General features: G+C 38.4%; 1 protein-coding gene across 5 annotated transcripts in view; it reads right to left on the minus strand.

Annotated features, from left to right (window-relative positions):
* Positions 1-339: 339 nt before the first annotated feature.
* Positions 340-20,236, minus strand: part of LOC140190635 (homeobox-containing protein 1-like) — a 68,321-nt gene continuing 48,424 nt past the window's right edge. For 3 of the 5 annotated variants that reach the window (XM_072247377.1, XM_072247378.1, XM_072247376.1), the window contains exon 10: positions 340-13,958. In XM_072247377.1, coding sequence (XP_072103478.1) covers positions 13,818-13,958 — 141 coding nt within the window. In that variant the 3' untranslated portion in view covers positions 340-13,817. Of the gene's footprint in view, positions 13,959-19,482; positions 19,654-20,236 lie in introns of those variants that run through there. The other 2 variants (XM_072247380.1, XM_072247379.1) reach the window with 2 other exon arrangements.

Genomic DNA, 20,236 nt, shown 5'->3' on the forward strand with positions numbered 1-20,236 from the left:
AAAATTGTTCGTGTTTTCCCGTTCTTTGTGTGTAAAAACTATCAGGGCCACATTTCTCATTAATTGGAGATTTAAAAGCTTTTGCCACTGCAGGCCTTTTTACAACAGAATTCTACATTTGAACATTTGAGAATCATATGTAACTAGATTTAAACACTAAGCACATTTCTAATTGCCCATGAAAGAATTGTGCTCCATTCTAAATCATCCATTGTATCAAAATAAGCATATATGGAAAAATACTTCTGATTTCTTTCTATCAGTTTTTTTGATAAAGTCAGTGAAATTAACGACTGTACGGACATAATTAAGAATTTCTTTCCAAAGAAAAAGAGGAACTCCATTTGAACATATTTATTGCTTTATTGGGGTAAAGAAAATTTGAGCTAACCAAAAATTCAATAATGAAAATATACAAAAACTATAAATTGGGTTCTATAACAGTCTACTGTCAAAAGGCACTAATCCAGACCATTAACTACAAATTATATACATATGGAAGCATATGTATGAACACAGAATAAAGGATGGGATACACAAGCACAGATACAGATAAACCAATTTCTTTTACTTTTCCCTTTTCCTTTTATTTCTCATCACTTTCCTGGGGCAGAATATATGGAAAGGCATTTGACTCCACTGATGTGCCACCATGCACTGCATGATCAGCAAGCACTGTGATCCTGTCCCTGTAGTGTCAGATGCTTGGTTTACAGTTCTGTGGTTTTGATCTTTCATCTTCGGTTTAAATTCAAGTGCTCAGCTTGCAGTCAAATCCACAGCCAAGCTGATGACCAACTTCAGTTCTCAGTTCAACCACTAGGTGCAATGCTTTACAGTTACATTAACAAAGGGTAATTAAACTGGTGTTGGCCAACCCTACTATTTCAACCATGCCAAAAAAGTACACCTGATGGCCAAGTAGAGAGAAGCATAGGCATCATTATAGAAACCTGCTGTTGGCCAACCTACATTTCCAACTGAAGGAGGTAAAAGAACACTACAGGGTTGGGGAGTGTACTTTGAAAAAAAAAGTATGAAACAGAACATGATTACTTTTATAAATTCCACAATATATAGTCACATCAATAGCTGATAGTTCAGTAGGTCAATTTTTGTTGCATATTTTTGTACATATGTAGATACAGTTAACCTCTGGACATAATATTGACACTACCAAGTGCCCTTAAGTGAAAAATAACCTGAACTTTAACTAATATGGCAGTAGATTTGTCAACAAATTAGTAAATACACATTCATAGTTGGCATTGCTGAATTTTAGTACAAGCTTAACAGAAAAAACTTTCCAAACGTGTTTTGCTACATTAGTTTAATGGTTACTACTAGGTCTATAATTAGAGTTTTTTTTTTGTAGAATCTTACGTTTAGTTAAACAGATACAAGATGTCCTGTATTTCCTTGGAACTAGATAAAGGAAAAGTTACTTAAATACAGTGCATAAAAATTATTTTTAACAGTAATGATATTACAGTGTACAGTATTTCAAAAAGTTACTTAAAAGTAACTTACATCAAAATTACATATAATGCTTGTAAACTATGCAGAAAAAAAAGATGCTCCCCTAGACATTTTCACAGAAGCCACAATTATACATTTTCTGTTTTGCTTCAAGCTGCACTGAGAAGCTGGTCTAATCCAGTCAATGAGGAGGTCTCCAAGGACATTGCTAATTGTGCTGTGGGCAGTGTAATTACATCCTTTGTATAATTCTCTTAAATATGCAACTGAGCTAGTTTTATACATTAAACATACTGGAGTACAAAAAGTAATTTCTTTTTAAAAAGTGCTTTAAAAAATATTTACAATAATTAGATGTATTTGGACCATTTTTATAGACCTTTAGAAATATGACATTTACACTGGCTAACTGATGAATCAACCCTTCAGACCAAGAAAATGATGTGGGCAGCATTGAGTTTGTATGTGTATATACATATTTATCTTGCTAAACTATAAATTCAAACCTGTCTTTGTTATACATTTAACTGAAGTCTTTCACAGAAATTACTTGCTGGGAGCAACCCAAGTTTGTCTTTTAAATAACTAGACAGTGAAATAGGATACAAAGTCACGTGCAAAACACTGCTCACAGTACAATGAGTTCTCTTAAAATCGGGTAGATTGGATAGAATAATACTGTACCTTTTCTATTGACCAATAGTGCAATTTTTTAAAAAAAAATCATGGTTCAACGACTCCAAGTTAGATTTTTCTTAATTGGTTTTTATCTCCACATCAGCCTAATAAATTGTGAATTTTGATGTGGGTTCTATTGTAATCATCCATCTCAATTAGGTGGGACAAAGAAATGAATATGGTAATTATTTGTAAAAATTTCACCTAAAATTTAAAAAAAACTCATACATTAACAAAATAATGAAGCAATTTAAACTATTTGAGAAAAACTTAGATGACTAGCATTAAAATTTCACCACCATCCACAATTTCTTTAAATACATCCACATTGACAGAGCACTACAAACAATTGCCTCTATCTACATTGTTGGTAGTAATTTTACTTTGCCATCCACAGCACTAAAGCTCTTGATTTATTATGACTGGTTACACGAGTCTGGATAAAGATCACATTTTGGTGTCCACAATTTCTACTCCGAAGCATACTTTATAAATTAATACTGGTAGATCTAAGTCTTGGTTTACATTTGTAAACCACAACTTTTGTTGTAGATACAACCTGCTCATGAATTTGCAATGTTAAAGTTTTATCAGGATCATGAACATTGAATGCATGTCAATAATGCAGTCATTCCACAATGTCTGGATAACTAATATAAAAAGCTATTCTGATAAATGGTAATGGGTATGTCTCTTAAATAAATGATATTCCTGGCTTAAAACTTTAAACCCACCTTTCAAGAAATATAAATGTGATCTTCAAATTACTGTATCCCAGATCTCAAAACAAAAACTTTACCAGAAACAGTCTTTCACAATGTCAGTAAATCCCGAAGTACTTTGGGTCCAACTAGTAGTTTAGAGAGTTAACCTGGCCCCATTCTTCCTACAGTGCCATTCTGAATTTCTGATGTGACGATATGAAATAAACGTACTGTAAAGACTCCCAAAGTGAAGTCAAGTCGTCCAGTCATCACTCCCCTCCTCTTTCCAACCGATCAGAAGTTTTAAATGGACTACTGCCGCCATCTACTATATACAGGTGTATTTCTACAAAGAATAAGTTGCATTTGAAAAAAGTTTCTTTAACTCCAAAACTGGTTTATTGTAACTGAACTGAAGAGTGGGAACAACTGCAGCTTAATAGACTGACAATCATTGTGGTCAACTGGGTAAAAGATCCAGTGTGTAAATGAAGCACTTGCTCTCCAAAGTGAGCTTACGAGAATAAAGGAGGCACTTTTAGTGGAAAATGTATGTTTCCATTTTTAAGATTCTACCCATAAAGGCCATTCAAAACTTGATTATTTTATCTGTGAAAATTAATAAGCAATTCACAAATTATGGAATTTTTGAGAGGGTAGGGTGTATCAAAATGAACCCGACAGAGCAGCTAAGACAAGGTGCAAAGTCTCACTCACTTACTACAATAATATGCAGTTGTCTGGTCACCTAGCCATAGAGAACAAGATGGCAGCAGCTGTAATCTGTATATTTTTGTGAATATATGTGTTTTGGGACGATGGACTGGGATTTGCAGGAAGTTTATAGAAATGAATATAATGAACATATCAACTACAAATAGGGGACCCTGAAGTCCTTTAAAACATTTATGATTACTTAAATGCAACAACTACGGCTTCCCCAGCTGATCCATCAGAAGTATAGAGGTATACAAAATTAAGAGGGGTACAGATAGGGTAAAAATGCAAGCAGGCTTTTTCCACTGAGGTTGGGTGGGACTACAACCAGAGGTCATGGGTTAGGTGTGATAGGTGAAAAGTTTAAAGGGAACATGAAGGGAATCTTCTTCACTCAGAGGTTGATGGGAGTAGGCAATTCAAATGGTTTGGCACGAACTAGAAGGGCCAAAGAGCCCATTTCTGTGCTGTACTTTCCTCTAATTCTAAGTACTGATTTGGAAGAATACTTGTCTCATAGAATCAGTGGACTGGATAGGTTGAGATGAAAGCTGGTTTGTGCTGGAAGGAAAGGTATTTTGTTGTTGTCCACACTTGTGCCACAAGTGGAGCAGTAACATTATACTGATGCAAGTCTGATACAAGTTATCTGGGCACATTGAACTAAATGAAAATACCACTGAGGTGTATTTGCACATAGGTGATTATTTTGAGCCAAATGTTAAAAGTCTGTGCTGCTGAAGAGCCTAAAGATCCATAAAAGTGTTTTTATTTGAGAGGGCAAGGTGGGGCAGTTGTGCACAATGGACGTATTAGCAAGCAGATTTCCCACAATGGTACAGAGATATTACTTCACCTATCCTAACATCGTCAACACTCAGAAAGGCAACATTTGGGAATGGAAAAAGTGAAGTTGAATTTTTCCTTAAGAAGTGATAAATAGAATAAAACTGAGTTGTTAAAATTGTTTTGCACTCTTCCCCTACAATTCACAAAGTGTAATTCTGTTATACAGTGTATTTATCCCAGTAAAATAAAGTGCACAAAGCTGAACTGTTGGTGACTGATGGTTGAAGTGCACAGTAGTTTCACAGCTTTCCATCTTCTAAAGAGAGGAATTTTCAAACTTGAAGTTAAGAGTGCTGAGAACTTCTGAGAGAATTAAACCCAACAGAACAGTCAGCCTCCCTAATCTTCCCTGTACTTTCAAGATTTTTTCTTAAATATCTATCCAACCTTAATCAAAAAGAGCAAGACACTGACAATTTTATATCGTTATTTTCAAAATTATGCTGTGTTAAACTTATTTTCCACTTATTATTTAATTGTATCATTTTTCACCTTGTTGGAGTTGCTAAGCTTTTTCTTAGTGCTTGCTAATAATACAACATTGCATAGCAAGCAGAGGCAAGTACTTATACCTTGCAAACATGAAAAAAAAATCGGCAGATGCTGGAACTACAAAGCAACCCACAGAAAATGCTGGAAGAGCTCAGCGGTCAGGCAGCATCTATGGAAATGAATAACAGTCAACGTTTTGGGCCGAGACCCTTCATCACGACTGATGAAGGGTCTCTGCCAGAAACGTCGACTGTTTACTCTTTTCCACAGATGCTGCCTGGCCTGCTGAGTTCCCCCGGCATTTTGTGTGTGCTGCTTATACCTCACTCTTGCTGGTACAGGCCTTTAGCCTACTTCTACCAAACCTACTGTTACCCTGTATGAAATTAATTAACTGTACATACACTAATTTATTTCTGTTTTAACTAATTAACTTCACTTTTTAACAAAAACCATTTTCAACTCAACATCAAATATTCCGAGTTTAAAGAGAAGAGTATTTATGAACAGAAACACTATACAACCGTAATTTAGCTAAGTTTTCATGGTTCTGATTGTGCATCTAAATTATTTTAATCATTTAAATGGCATTTCACTGATGCATACAGAATCCTATTAATTTCAGGAAATGTAGAGAGGGCAACGTTAAAATTATCAGATTACGGTGTCATTTTTCTACTTCAACAGTGATGATGACTGGCAGTGTTTTGGAAAGGACTTACCAGCGTCCCTAAAACGTACATTGATTTGAAGGGTTCACTTTGCTTTGCAAGTTAAGGCTCGAAAACGCCAATGTCTCAGGTAGTGCCCCTCGTGGAAGCGTCACCTTCACAGGCTACGCAGCCAAAGATTGGGATTAGTATAACAAACATGAGAAGGTCTGCAGACGCTGGAAATCCAAAGCAGCATACACAGAATGCTGGAGGAACTCAGCAGGCCAGGAAAAGAGTAAACGGTCGACGTTTCAGGCCGAGACCCTTCATCAGGACATCGACTGTTTACCCTTTTCCGGAGACGCTGCCTGCCCTGCTAGGTTCCTTCAGCATTGTGTGTGTGTTGCTCGGGATTACTAGAAATGGGTCAGCACGAACAGGGTTGGCTGAAGCGCCTGTTTCTGTGCTGTTACGACTCTGTGAAGATGCCGAACTAATAGTTCGCTAATCTAAATGAGATGAAGACCTCCAACTTGATACTTTCTCATAGGAATGACTGAACTGTGTGTGTGTTTTTTTTAAAAGAAGGAATGAATCAGGAACTGGGGAAATGGGAAGATTAGTTTTGATGCTCTGGCAAAAAGCTGGCATAGATCCAACAATTAGTCATCAGTGTCAGATAATATATATGGTTGTTTAAAAGTTTTATATAAAGGTGCTATAAATAGCTCCATTAAGAAACATAACACAATTGCAAGGTGTAAGAATCCACCCAAAAGGATGATTATATATGTACTTGCAGAACATACTCAAAGTACCAGGGAGTGCTGCTGTTCCAGTACGTTTCTTCACTGGAAAGACGGGGTTTACCAGGACGCTGCCTGGATTAGAGGGTATGAGCTAAAAGGAAAGGTTGGACAACTTGGGTTGTTCCCTCTAGAGCAGGGGTTGCCAGCCTGGAACCCACATAGCCGACGCTTAATGGTATTGGCTCACGGCGTAAAGAAGTTTGGGAACCCCTGCTCTAGAACATCAGAGGTTTAGAGGCAACCTGATAGTGGTTTTTTTAAAAGCGTTTTGAGAGGCAAAGACTGTCAGAATCTCTTCCCCAGGGAAGAAATGTCAAACACTGAGGGGCATCCTTTAAGGTTAGAGGGCAGAAGTTTTGTGCAGAGAGTGGCAGGGGCAGTCTGGTGGAGTTTAAGAGGCTTCTGGCTAGACAGATGAATATAAAAAAATTATAAGGCTATGAATGCACACAGGAGATACTCAGTATAAACTGGCATCGCGATCGGCACAATGTGATTGCTGATTGGTCTGTCCAGTGCTGTACTGTTATGTGCAGCCCTACTGTAGAAGATGCAAAGCTTGACAAAGTCAGAGCTAGTGCTAGTGCGGTGCACTGTTGTGTACTGCCATACACCTATCGATATCACTGCAATTATTATCCACCCGACTGAGCAGTAACTCTTCCACTCTCACTCAATGTCACCACAGGCTCTCACTTCAGAGCCTTTAAACCAATCCTGCCCTGCCAGTTCACATAAAAGAACTCACTAGGGTACTTCAACGAAGAAAGTGATGTTATCTTGGTGTCCCTCAGTCAACACCATTAACAATAGATAAACTGGCCATTCATCTCCTCTTGCCTGTGGGATCCTTGCACAAATCTTATGTTTTTACTTACTATACAATTGTGATTGCAATTTATTTATTTATTGAGATACAGTGTGGAATTAGCTCCTCCGGCCCTTCGAGCTGAGCCACCCAGCGACCCCCAGCCTAATCATGGGACAATTTACAATGATCAATTACCTACTAACCAGTAAGTCTTTGGACTGTGGGAGGAAACCAGAGCACCTAGAGGAAACCCACACTTTCCTTGGAGAGTTCGCACAAACTCGTTATAGAGGGTGCTGGGACTGAACTCTAACGCCCCGAGTTGTACTAACTGCCACGCTACTGTGACGGCTAATTCAGTAATTATTAAGTCACCGCAACACACTAGGACAGGCCAGGCCAACGCAACTTCCTAAGCAAGAAACATTGACCATTGCTCTGGTGCCTGACCCACTGGGTTCCCATAGCAGTTTGGTTTTGGCTCCAGAATACAGCGTCCACAGTCAATTGCATCTCCTAAATATACTGTTTGTTTGTTTTGTCATTTATAACAGATGCCAGAAACAAAATAATAGTTTTGATATAAAGCTATTAATGCGGTTTCTGGTTCCTTAGTTTCTGCCTTCAGTTATTTCCTGATTTTATTACTGCAGTCGCGATGTCTGGAAATGATTTATTTTTCATTCTCAACATACATGTTATATTTACTAGCTAATAATACTGCATTTCACTCTTAACAGCCAGCTGTCTCATTGGTCCCTGACTAACTCCAATGCAGGGGTTCCCAGTCTGCAGACCCCTCCGTTAATGGTAGGAGTCCATGGCATAAAAAATGTTGGGAACCTCTGCTCTAATAGGTTACAAATTTTTTTTTTTTAAAAAAGGCATTTGTAGCTCCAATAACTCCTCCAGCAACCATTCCTAAATATTGGCCAATTTAAATATTCCTATATTCCTAAATGTGGAATCTTACACAATCAAATCTAATTCTAATTTTATATGACATTCCCTAGTAAGCACTTTTTTCATTTAAAGGTACCAACTTTATTTTTGAGGCTGAACTCAAATACTAGATAATCAGAACCCAAATGACTTAAGGGCCCCACGTGAATATGGCACCTTTAAGGATCTGTCCAGATCACATTTTTGTTTAAACATACTTGGACCTTCTCAAGACCAAATACTCTAAGTACACTTGATTCTCCACCCTCAGCCATTTCAGGCAATCTTTAACTTTCTTGTGCTCAGCCGGTAAGGTGATACTTCTAAACAAGTTTCAGTGGCAGAAAGCTAATAATCTTGAGTGATTTTGTTGTTTCGTCTGCCTTTGAAAAAGTTGAAAAGAAAATGAATGCATCATTATCAAGTTCTGTGCAACTACTACACAGTTGCTCATTGGAAAGTTATGGAAGCGTTATTAGTGATTTGTTGATTTTTGCGCATTAGTGTCAAGTAGCTCATGATTTTAAAGTCCCTTCCTGTTTTTGAATGCTGGGAACAGACAGTGACAGGTGAGAGAAAAAGAATTCCATCAGTGGGTCATCAGTAATGAGATCTGTATTAGTGCCAGGCACATGGCTTGTAGCAGCACTTATTTAAAGAATACTTTGTTCAGTACTCTGCATTCAAAAACAAATTCTACAAGGTGCAATTCTGCTCAGTATATAATGCTTTAAATCAGAAAGGTATTTTGTCCTAAATTAGAGGGATGAACAGATTTATTCTGTGTGCTGTCTGGAGGTTTGTGTATTAATGAGCATTACAAAAATAACTCGAGTAGTTAATCTAGAAATAACCTTATAAAACTACTTGTACATTTTAACGATGAGCCAGATATTTTTACCCTTTCAGCTATTTTGATGTGGCTTGTTGGAACACAAGATTACAACTGATGTAGATGACTGATAATTCTGATTCAATCAAGAGAACAGTTAATAAAGACAACCATTCAGGTAGTCAACTGCTTCCACAGAATAAATAGCAAATTAAGTCTGAATTCACTTGGTGATCAAAATGCATTATTGCTTAATTTAGTGGTTCACTTAATTTTAAACCAAATACTTCAATAAAACTAAAAATTACTGGAAGTTACTATAGTTCATTGAAAAATCAGTTTTTCCTCATAAACCATCTCTCACCGGATACCGTTCATGGTTTGATATGAGACGTGGAGCTGATTATTGCAGGTTCTTGTTGGTAAATCTTTCAAACTGGTAATACCATTTGCAGCAAAAATTGCTGACTGTAATCACCATCTAGATTTAGAGTTAATACTTATGGTTTTATCACATTAAACAATGCAATAATCCTAAGATATTTTGATGAAAGTATACATGTTCTAGTTTTTAATTCAGAGAACTATAATGAACATTTAGATTTTACTCTGATCTTAATGCTGTTCATATCCCAAGGTACATGCTTCCAGTCTATAAAATATAATTCATGTTATATTTTAACTCTGGGCATTGTTGTCAATTAGTTATTAATGCTTTTGAAGTTATAGAGAAGCTAACTGTTTAAATTACAAATTGCAATTTTCATTAAACTCCATGAGTGAATTTGTATCTTATGAACTGCACAGTCAGAAGTTACAAATCACCCAATCACATTGTGTAAGTTACATCCCACAGATTGATGTGTAGGATTCTGTTTTCAAATATTTTTCTTTTCAATTCTATTTAAGGTGACTTCAAAATTTAGTGTCCCTGAAGATACAAAGTACAATTACAGGTTCTCCCAGCTTACCAACACCCAACTTATGAAGAGCCCGTACATATGAATAGGCACTAAGGAGACCAGCAGAATGGATTTTCCAGCTACTCTGGTGCTACAGGTGACGTCTTGACATGAGCTGGAATTTTGCCACATCGAACCCATGAAAAATACATTCTAGTCAATACACTGATGTCCATTTTGTGAATCCTATCTCAAGAAGCAACGCCCAAGCCAGCAACAATGTAATTTTTAAAAAACTGTTAGTGATTTGGAAAAGCTTGGCTGTGGTAAATTCTTTTAGAAGGATATCATGAGTAGCCCAAGAGAGGCTGGGGTTAGTACCAACTTTATTCAGTGAGATTTAAAATGGTTCTCTAGACTATCTATTATGAAGGGGCAACCCACCTCCATAAGCATCTTCACCATGTAGGAACTTTGTTTGCCAGGCAGATTTCCAGCTTGTGAACTGTTCGAAAGCCGAACAATCCTCAGGAACAGAACCCTGCTGTAAGCTGTGAGAACCCATATTAACATATGTATCTGACATCTTCATCCATTAAGACATGAGCTAGAAGCTCTTTTAAAACTTCATGCAAAAGAATGCCATTTGAAGACATTATTTCTATTATAATAAGGGCAAAAATCATTGTGAGAGTTTGTTTGAAAAGCCAAAAAAAAAAACTGCAGATGCTGGAAATTTGAAATAAACCCAGAAAATATTGGAATTACTGGTTTAGGCAGGGAGTAATTGTAGAGGGAGAACGGATTCAGAAAACCTTTCTTCTGCAGCTCAAAATGTACTTGTTCACAAACTCCTCCCAGTTCTAATGGAAGGTAATCAATATGAATCAATTTCTCTCTCGCAATGCCCTCCGATGCGTAGATCCAGCATTTCCTGTCACTGTGCTTCAACTCTAAAGTATTAGTTAGAACATGGTAAAGGCAACATAACTAAGTGGTAACTAGATTAACCCATGGCAAACAGTAAACAAAGTTGAGACAATCTATAACTGCAATAAATATCTGAAACTGAGTAGGGCCACCATAACAGATTGTCTACATAGTTAAAATTAGTTGAAGCTTTGTTCAGCATTATTCCAAAGGGCAGAAAATCTAGAATACTGACTCTGGTAATAATCAAAATAACACTTCTTTTTCAGTGTTGTAGGTATAACAACCAAGCAAATTCATTTATGCAACACTGAAGCCATTATCCTAGCAGCAACACAGGCTATGTTCGTTTCTCAAACCAGCATCATTATAGACTGGGACTAGACCAGCTTGTTTTGAGATTCCACGCTAACTTAGCAAACCCAAGGAGATAATTTTTTTTACTGAATCACTTCACAGGAAGCAGGATTCGTTTGATTAGCATCTAGAATTGAATCCATGGCTATGATATGCATTTTTTAAAAATATCTGCTTCATTTTTCGGAAGCCTTCCTCCGCAACAGAAGCTTTAAAGTGGATAGCAGTTATCCCTTGGGGTGACATAAAGAGTACTGAACTTGAGGTAAGGAAACGTTCACAAAACTATAAAAAAGAAACAAAATTTCCCTCAATTTCAACTTTGGGAGATGTGGAAAACCGTCACAAACTAAATACAGTGGATTCTGGTTAATTAGGCCATCAGTTAATTAAGGCAGCTGCCTATTCATAAAGAACAAAAACTAATAAGGAAAATAGCCCGTTTTCCCTTCATTTCTTCGGGACACGATGCCACTTAATTGGGACAGGAGACTTGTTGAACAGATTCTAACTAGCATCACTCATTTCTGTGGCCATTAGACGCTATACTCTGCTTAGAGTGAATAGTTTTTTTGTCACTAATAGTTGGTGAGAAATAAGCAGTAAGACAATTCAGAACTGTTTTGTTCATTGCAGTTTCAAGCATTCAGGCTTGGAGATGCCAGAAACACAGGAGTGAAAATGAAACTATTTCACTGCTTCAACAAGTTAGAAGCTACAAAGAACTTGAAGGTATTGACAATCTTGAATGCTACAATGAAAATGGAGATTTAGAGGATATAATTGTTGATAGCATAGTATGAAGGCAGTCCATTACCTGCACTGATTTTGTTTATTGCATACACTGGATGAATTCCTCTGTTGATAAACTATTACGAATTAATGCACAGTTTTATAGTACTGTAGTAGTATTGGTAGAGATCTAATTTGTTCTGTATTTCATTTAAATACGTAATTTGTTACTCTGTTTGTCTTTTTTATACTGTTTTAACTATTTCCATGAGACTTGTCTAATTGGGTCAGCCACTTAATTGGGCCAAAATGTACTGGTTCTGATGTGCCCCAAATAAATGGAATCCACTGTACCTGGTTAATCATGTTTTACGACACATTAAAAAGCCAGTCATGAAGTCACTTAGGTTGCTTGCACTGTGGGCAACTAGATTACAAATGAGCACAAAGTCTGAATCTGACAATCAGTTTTCAGCCACCTAACCATCCCACTTGCTGTTAACCTCCTTACACCATAGTCCACCTGAGTACAGCAGGGTCACTCGGAACCTCCATTTCTTGGTCAGCATGCCTCAGTCAATGCAACAGAAGATACACTCGGTCTGCATGAACATTCCTGGTATGCTTGGCAATCAAACGTGGCCGCAGCCATCATCTTACTGACCACCAATTTCCAAAAAGCCAGAAGTCTAAGGCTTTAAAAAAGCAATGCTATTTTACATAGTCTTGTTGGATGGTGCTCTAGTATTAGATGTAACAAAACCTCTATAGCACTGAGAAAAATCTTCTATCCTGGAGGGAGATGTTCAGCAAATAGGCTGTGAACTCATTGCTTAAGCTATCCCTGTGATAAATAAAGCAACATAATGTTTTCTTGCAACAAATTTGATACTGGATTAAAGCTTATAACCATCTATAAACAGAAAAATACTTAAAAATGGTACCGCAGTGATGGTCATTAATTACAGGGAAAATGACTGTTACATTCGAGATCACCACAACAGTGAATATCTTTTAATTGTCATTAATTAGAACCTTACTTCTGGGGAAGTGGAAATTGGCAAAGTTGTCTCTTTTAGGTCTGTCAGATGCAAACATTTTGATCCTCTAAGTTCTGATGCAAATTCCAAAATGTAACATTTAGTTACTATAAAAACGATCATTTAATCGTGTGCACAAATAGACATGAAGAGGCGGTTGAAAGCTTATCCACTGGATCCAAAGGATGCCTGCACGCTGAAGTACAACCAAACCTTCTACAGTTAAGTGAACTTTTATTCAAAATGAAAACAGAACGAAAAGGAAATTATTTGACCAAGGAATGGATATATAGCACTTGTCTTATTTTAAAAACAGGCTGAAAAGTAGGGGCCAACGAACAATGAGCAATCTGAAACACCAGGTTTAAAATCCAGAATGGGAACATATGGAGCCGCACGCTTCTCAGTTTCCAGAAACTGGAGCCTTGAAGAAACTGCACTCTGAGTGTGTTCTGGGCTCTTATAACTTCTGACTGCAGGCCAGTTTAGTCTGGTTTGACTTTTTGTTCGTACCTCCCTAATAAAAAACTAGCTATGTAAAATTTAGAAAATAGAAAATGCTTTTATTTTGCCTTCAGCTAATAATTTCAACTGTATTGAGTAATGTGCAGTAATACATTAAAAAAGTTTCCTTTTTGAATTCACAGTCAGCCGTCAGCAAACCTTAGCTCTAGTCACACCTGACAACTTCTAGTCACTGATATGTTAATATGAGATGATCACATTGGCAGCTATAAAAAAATGAGAACTTTTCTTTCAATTTAACAGACAGCGACAAACAAATGATAAATATACATCTAATAGTCTGTTGCAGAACAGTACATATAACAGGGAAGAAGGTGGCTATAGTCTATAACATTATATAATCCTGATTGCCTTCAGCCTTACGTTCAATCATCGTCGACTGCTTCTGTCTTGATCTCACTTCCACCCTGGCCGGCCAAAGCTAGGACTGAATGATTGACAGCTGCCATTTCGACAGCCAATGAGATGGGATCTTGCTGATGGTCACTATGACAGGTATTTTCATCCTGAGAGGGAAAACACAAACTGCCATATAAGTAGCACAGGAACAAACACAAAAACACACACACACAATGCTACAGCTAAGAATTAAGGTATGCTGGCTGAATGTATTACACAATGAAGTACCGATTATGCTCTCATCAGCAATCTAAATGACCCAGATACTACACAATCTGTCTAAAATACCCACAAAATAAGTGCTTTCCCCCAAATTATTTTACAAGCATTTCATCTTTTTTTTATATAAGCTCTTGCAAGATGTGGGAGATTTGGGAGACCTCCAGTACATCTCCAGTATTGCTACATCTGTGTGAAGTGCATCTGGGTGCAGCTACTTACCAATAACATTCAGGAACTGGAGCCAAAGCTAGATGATCTTCGGCTCATATGGGAGAATGAGGAGGTGACAGATAGGAGCCACAGGGAAGTAGTCGCTACTACTGTTGGGTGGGGTGAGGCAGGGGAACGTCCTAGCTGGGGAAAGCTGCAGAGGTCTCTGGCGCTGAGTTTGGCTCTACGGCTCGGATGGAAGTGGGGGAGAAGAGGAAAGCAGTAGTGATATGGGATTTAATAGTTAGGGGGACAGAGGGGAGACGTTGTGAACATGAAAGGGATTCCCGGATGGTATGTTATCTCCCAGGTGCTAGGGTCAGGGATGTCTCAGATCGGGTCCACCACATTCAAAAGTAGGAGTGTGAGCAGCAGGAGGTGACGCAAGTAGGAAAAGAGATGAGCTCCTGAAGAGTGAATGCAGGGAGCTAGGTCGGAAGCTGAGAAGTAGGACCTCAAGGGTTGCTGACAGTGCCATGCAACGGTGAGGGCAAGAATAGGATGATATGGCAGGAAAATTGATGTAGGGGGCAGGGTTTCAGATTTCTGAATCACTGGGTTCTCTTTTGGAGAAGGTATAACCTGTACAAAAGGGACAGGGTACAGCTGAACTCAAGGGGGACCAATATCCTTGTGGGCAGGTTTGCGAAAGCTGGGGAGAATTTAAACTAGATGGAAACTAGAATGATAGGTCAGGGGATGAAGCAATTGGTGTAAAGACAGATACAAAGAGGAAGGATAGGCAGTGGATAGGGCTTAAATGTAGTCAGCTGGATGGGTTTAATGTGAGATGTATTAGGAAGAAGGACGATAAACTTAGAGTGTAGATCAGTACATGGAACTACAGTGTTGTGGCCATTACTAGGTCTTGGCTGTCAGAAGAGCAGGAATGGGTGCAGGATATTCTGGGGTCTAAATACTTCACAAGGGACAGGGAGGAAGGTAAAAGAGGTGGGGGTGTGGCATTGCTAATCAGGGATAATATCACCAGCTGCAGAAAGGCAAGATATAGAGAGATTGACTACTGAGTCAGCGTGAATGGAAGACAGAAACAGGAAGGGAGCAATCAGTCTTTTGAGAGTATTCTATAGACCCCTCCCACCAATAGCAGCAGAGACAACGAAGAGCAGATTGAGAAGCAGATTTTTGGAAAGCTGCAAAAATAACAGGGCTGTCGTCACTTACTAATATTGATTGGCTCTTTCTTAGTGCAAAAGGTTTCAAAGGGGTGGAATTTGTTCGGTGTGACCAGGAAGGCTTCCTGACGGGCTGACTAGAGGAGAGGCCATACAGGATCTGGTGCTTGGGTCCTAAGTCAGATCTCTCGGTGAGTGAACATTTCAAAGACAGTGAGTGAAGTACCCTGGCTTTTCCCATATTGTCTGCCCCCATCCCTCTCCAAGGCTATGGTAAAGTATTTAATTGAGGGAGAGAGAATTATCATGCTATCAGGTAGGAACTTGGGAGATAAGTTGGGAACAGATGTACTCGGGGAACTGCATAACGGAAATATGGATGTTGTTTTGAGGGTTCTGAATGGGTTTGTCCCATTTGTTCCATGGGAGGGATGGTAGGGTGAGCAATATCTAGTGACGAGGAAGGAGGGACCGTACATACGGTTTGGGAAGCAAAGATCAGACGGGGCTCTAGAGAGTTACAAGGTAGCCAGGAAGGAGCTTAAGAATGGAGTTAGGAAAGCTGAAAGGGAGCAGGACAATGCCTTGGTGAGTAGGATTAAGGAAAAGCCCGATGTATTCTCCACATAATGTGAAGAAGAGAAGGATGACTAGAGTGAGGATAGGTCTGATCAGGGATAAACGTGCTGGAGGTAGGGGAGGTCTGTAACGAATACTTTGCTTCAGTATTCACCAGTGAGAGGGACCTTGAGATTTGAGAGGACAGTGTGAAGCATGCTAAATATGCTGGAACACTTCAATGATGTCAAGAAAGAGGATGCGCTGTAACTTTTGAAAAACATTAGAATAGGCATGTCCCTAGGTTTACTCCAGGAAAAGACTGTGAGAAGTGAGGGAAGAGATTGTTGTGCTGTTTGCATGATCTTTGTGTCCTCACTAGCCATGGAAGCAGTATCAGGATATTGGATGGTAGCAAATGTTATTCCTTTGTTCAAAAAAGGTAGTAGGCATAATCTTGGGAATAATAAACCAGTGAACCTTACATCTGTGGTGGGCAACCATTGGAGAGGATACTTAGCGACAGGATTTATGAGCATTAGGGAAGTATAGTCTCAACAGGGATAGTCAATATGGCTTTGTGAGGGTCAGGTCATGCCTCATGAGCCTGGTTGAATTCTTCAAGGGAGTGACAAAACAAATTGATGAAGGTAGAGCAGTGGATGTGGTGTATATGGATCTTGGTAAGCAACTAACTGCCGATACTGTGCTACACTGTTCTGCATTCATATCACTTCTTGTCATTTTTGAGGATAACTTTGGCTGTGAATACTCAAAGTTTTTTAACACAAATATAAATACTACCAATATTAAATACCTAATATTATTTAAATATTAATAATACCAATTCATAAATATATATACCACCTGGTCCTGAATATAAATACCACCAATTGCTAGTTGAATAAAGAAATTTTAAATATTAAAAATTTGGCTTATCAAAAATATTCTCTGGGTGCTTTGTAATATTTTGTGGTTAAATCAATGAATGTGTTGTTTTAAAAGGAACAGAAAAATAACCAGCCAAAAGTCTTCTTATAAATGAAAAAATACTGTGGGGCGGCAGGTAGCATAGCGTTCTAGCACAATGCTTTACAGCTCCAGTGACCCAGGTTCAATTCCCACAGATGCCAGCAATGTGTTTGTACATTCTCCCTGTGACCCCATGGGTTTCCTCCGGGTGCTGTGGTTTCCTCCCACAGTGTAAGGGTGTACTGATCAGTACGTTAATTGATCATTGTAAATTGTCCCATGATTAAACTGGGATTAAATCGGGGGTTACTGGACAGTGTGGCTCGAAGGGCCTATTCCACACTGCACGTCAATGAATGAATGACTGAATGAACAAGGAAAAGAATAAATAAATATCTAACAACAGGAATTCTGCAGATGCTGGAAATTCAAGCAACACACATCAAAGTTGCTGGTGAACGCAGCAGGCCAGGCAGCATCTCTAGGAAGAGGTACAGTCAACGTTTCAGGCCGAGACCCTTCGTCAGGACTAACTGAAGGATGAGTTAGTAAGAGATTTGAAAGTGGGAGGGGGAGGGGGAGGGGGAGATCCAAAATGATAGGAGGAATGGAATCAACTGAAAGGCACCTGAAAATTACAGTTTTCTATGTTAGTAATTACATGTTGTGGGAGACAATCTTATTTAAGAATGCCAACCAAACCTTAAATATGTTTTTTATATGCAATTTGAGTTTTCAGGCATCCTTGTGCAAATATTTTCATTAATGGCCAATCCGATTCATTAAAACCAAGTACCATGAAAATTGGTTTCTGGCGAGTACCCAGGAGTGGATGTTAAGTTGTAAACAAGTGTTGCAGATTTGATACATACTGTGGTGAAACCATGACAGCTTCCATTTTTTTTTTAATAATGCTTGCCAGGCGCCTTAACCTATCAAAAGCATACATATTGTTTTCATGCAACACAAATACCAGTGTCTATTGTTGACCCTGCTTTATAACATTTACTCTATTAGAAATCATATTCATAAATTTCTAATAATTTGTAAAAACACAAGTTTTCAAACTGTGCACCTGCAAGTCTCTAATCAGAATCAGGTTTAGTATCACCGACATATGTCGTGAATTTATTAACTTTGTGGCAGCGGTACAATGAAATACATAATAATAGAAGAAAAAAACTGAATTACAATATGAACATATATACTAAATAGTTTAATTAAATAAATAGTGCAAAAAAATCAATCTAGATTGATTTTCATTCCAGTATGGTTCTGAACTCCAATCTACTGTAATAGGCTTTGGCTACATCAACAGAAATTTATGAATGGAAAATCATGTTTACCAGATCTGCTAGAGACTGTTATGACTGTAACTAGCAGATTACATAAAGGAGATCCTAAAGGTGTGGATCAGGATTTTCTGAAGGCCTTTGATTTTTTTGCTTTCTGACAGTATGTTTTTCTGAAATCATAACCATATATAATATTTGAGCTACAGTGTGTGCTATACGCTGTCGGTAATGTGTGTTGCTCCCTGGCCCGGAGGAAGACCGTCTTGGTTGACTATATTCATGTATGATCGAATTATAATTAAAATTGAACTTGAAGATGCCACACAAGAAGTTGTGAAACAAAATTAGACACATGGGATGGGGGTAACATACAGGTATGGACTGATGATTAGAGAACTGTCAGAAAACACAAAACGAGTCAATTTTGTTTAGAAAAGCAGTGAGTAGTCGGATGCCGGACCTCACCATCTCTATCAATGATTTGTACATTCAAAGTTCAAAAGTTCTAAGTAAATTTATTATCAAAGTACATACATGTCACCATATACAACCCTGAGATTCATTTTCAACAAACCCACAACAGAACAATTACCATAATAAGATCAATGAAAGACTGCTCCAACTTGGGCATTCAACCAGTGAGCAAAAGTCAACAAACTGCAAATACAAAAAGAAAGAAATACAGACTGTGGACTGTGTATATTGACATCAAGTTGATGCTACAAAGCTCAGTGTTGAAAGCTGTGAAATGTGAGGATGCCGAGAGGTATCAGATGATATGGCCAGGTTAAGCGAATGGGTGGTGATGTGAGAGATGAAATATGATGTGGAAAGATGAGAGTTCTCCCACACAATTAGGTAAGATAGAAATACTATTTTGTTTAAAATGGTGGTGTTGCCCAGGGGAGTTACTGAAAGTCAATGAGAAACACTGCAATTAAGACAGCAAATGGTTCATTCCAAGATGTCCTGACGAAGGGTCTCAGCCCGAAACGTCAACTGTACCTCTTCCTAGAGATGCTGCCTGGCCTGCTGCGTTCACCAGCAACTTTGATGTGTGTTGCTTGAATTTCCAGCATCTACAGAATTCCTCGTGTTTACTCCTACTCTATAGTGTCCTTGAATATCCCATTCTCCCTCCCTAATATGTGATATTCTTAACACAGAGAGTGCAAAGACTTGGGAGTGTGTGTTGTTGGGAATGGTACGTTCACCCTACAAGGCAAGATTAAGCAGATTGGACATGCACTACAAAGTGCATGACAAGTGTTCTTATTGAGACAGTCAGAGGTCAGATGAAACTTGCCTGGGTAGATGCAAGGATAATATTTTCATTAAGTGTCTTTCTTCTTCTTTTGACTTTTAATGGAGGTTGGCAGGTCAGCTTAAAGATGTATTACCACCGCCAACTGGAATTGTGGAAAAAAAAACCTTGCTACTTCTCTTTCAAATGAAAGCTAAATTACCCCAAAAAGCCCTGTGATTTTAAGTAAAAAAAGATGATGCTGTCAGTTAAGGACATCCACAATTTAACAAAATTTTAAAATGAAAACCATCAACACCACCTTCCCCCATTATGAAGCCTGCATTTGATTTCTTTCAACTTTACATGCTTCACATCGTAATAGTATATGTTCAACTGTTTCATAATGATGACAAGACCTACACAACCCAGAGTGATGCTTTCCAACAAGATACAAGGAATAATTAAGCATAGTTGCCCAACTCTAAGTTGTGTCAAATTCCTTCCCTTCATATGGATGTCTTCAGTGAGGATTGCAGCTTCAAAATAAGGGGGTCAGCCTCTCACAGTCCCAAGGCCCCCACAACACCCCATCCCCTCTACCCACCAACAGGATAATGCATCTTTCTAATTCTCTCCACAACCATGCTGTAGGCTTTGTGATACAAGCAACTGTCATTAAAGCCAAACTAGTATGACAGTGGTGTCCACATGTTGACGAAAATTTCAAGGATTCAGGAGCTGATGGT

The sequence above is a fragment of the Mobula birostris genome, chromosome 30, assembly GCF_030028105.1.
Source record: "Mobula birostris isolate sMobBir1 chromosome 30, sMobBir1.hap1, whole genome shotgun sequence".
Classification (NCBI taxonomy): Eukaryota; Metazoa; Chordata; class Chondrichthyes; order Myliobatiformes; family Myliobatidae; genus Mobula; species Mobula birostris.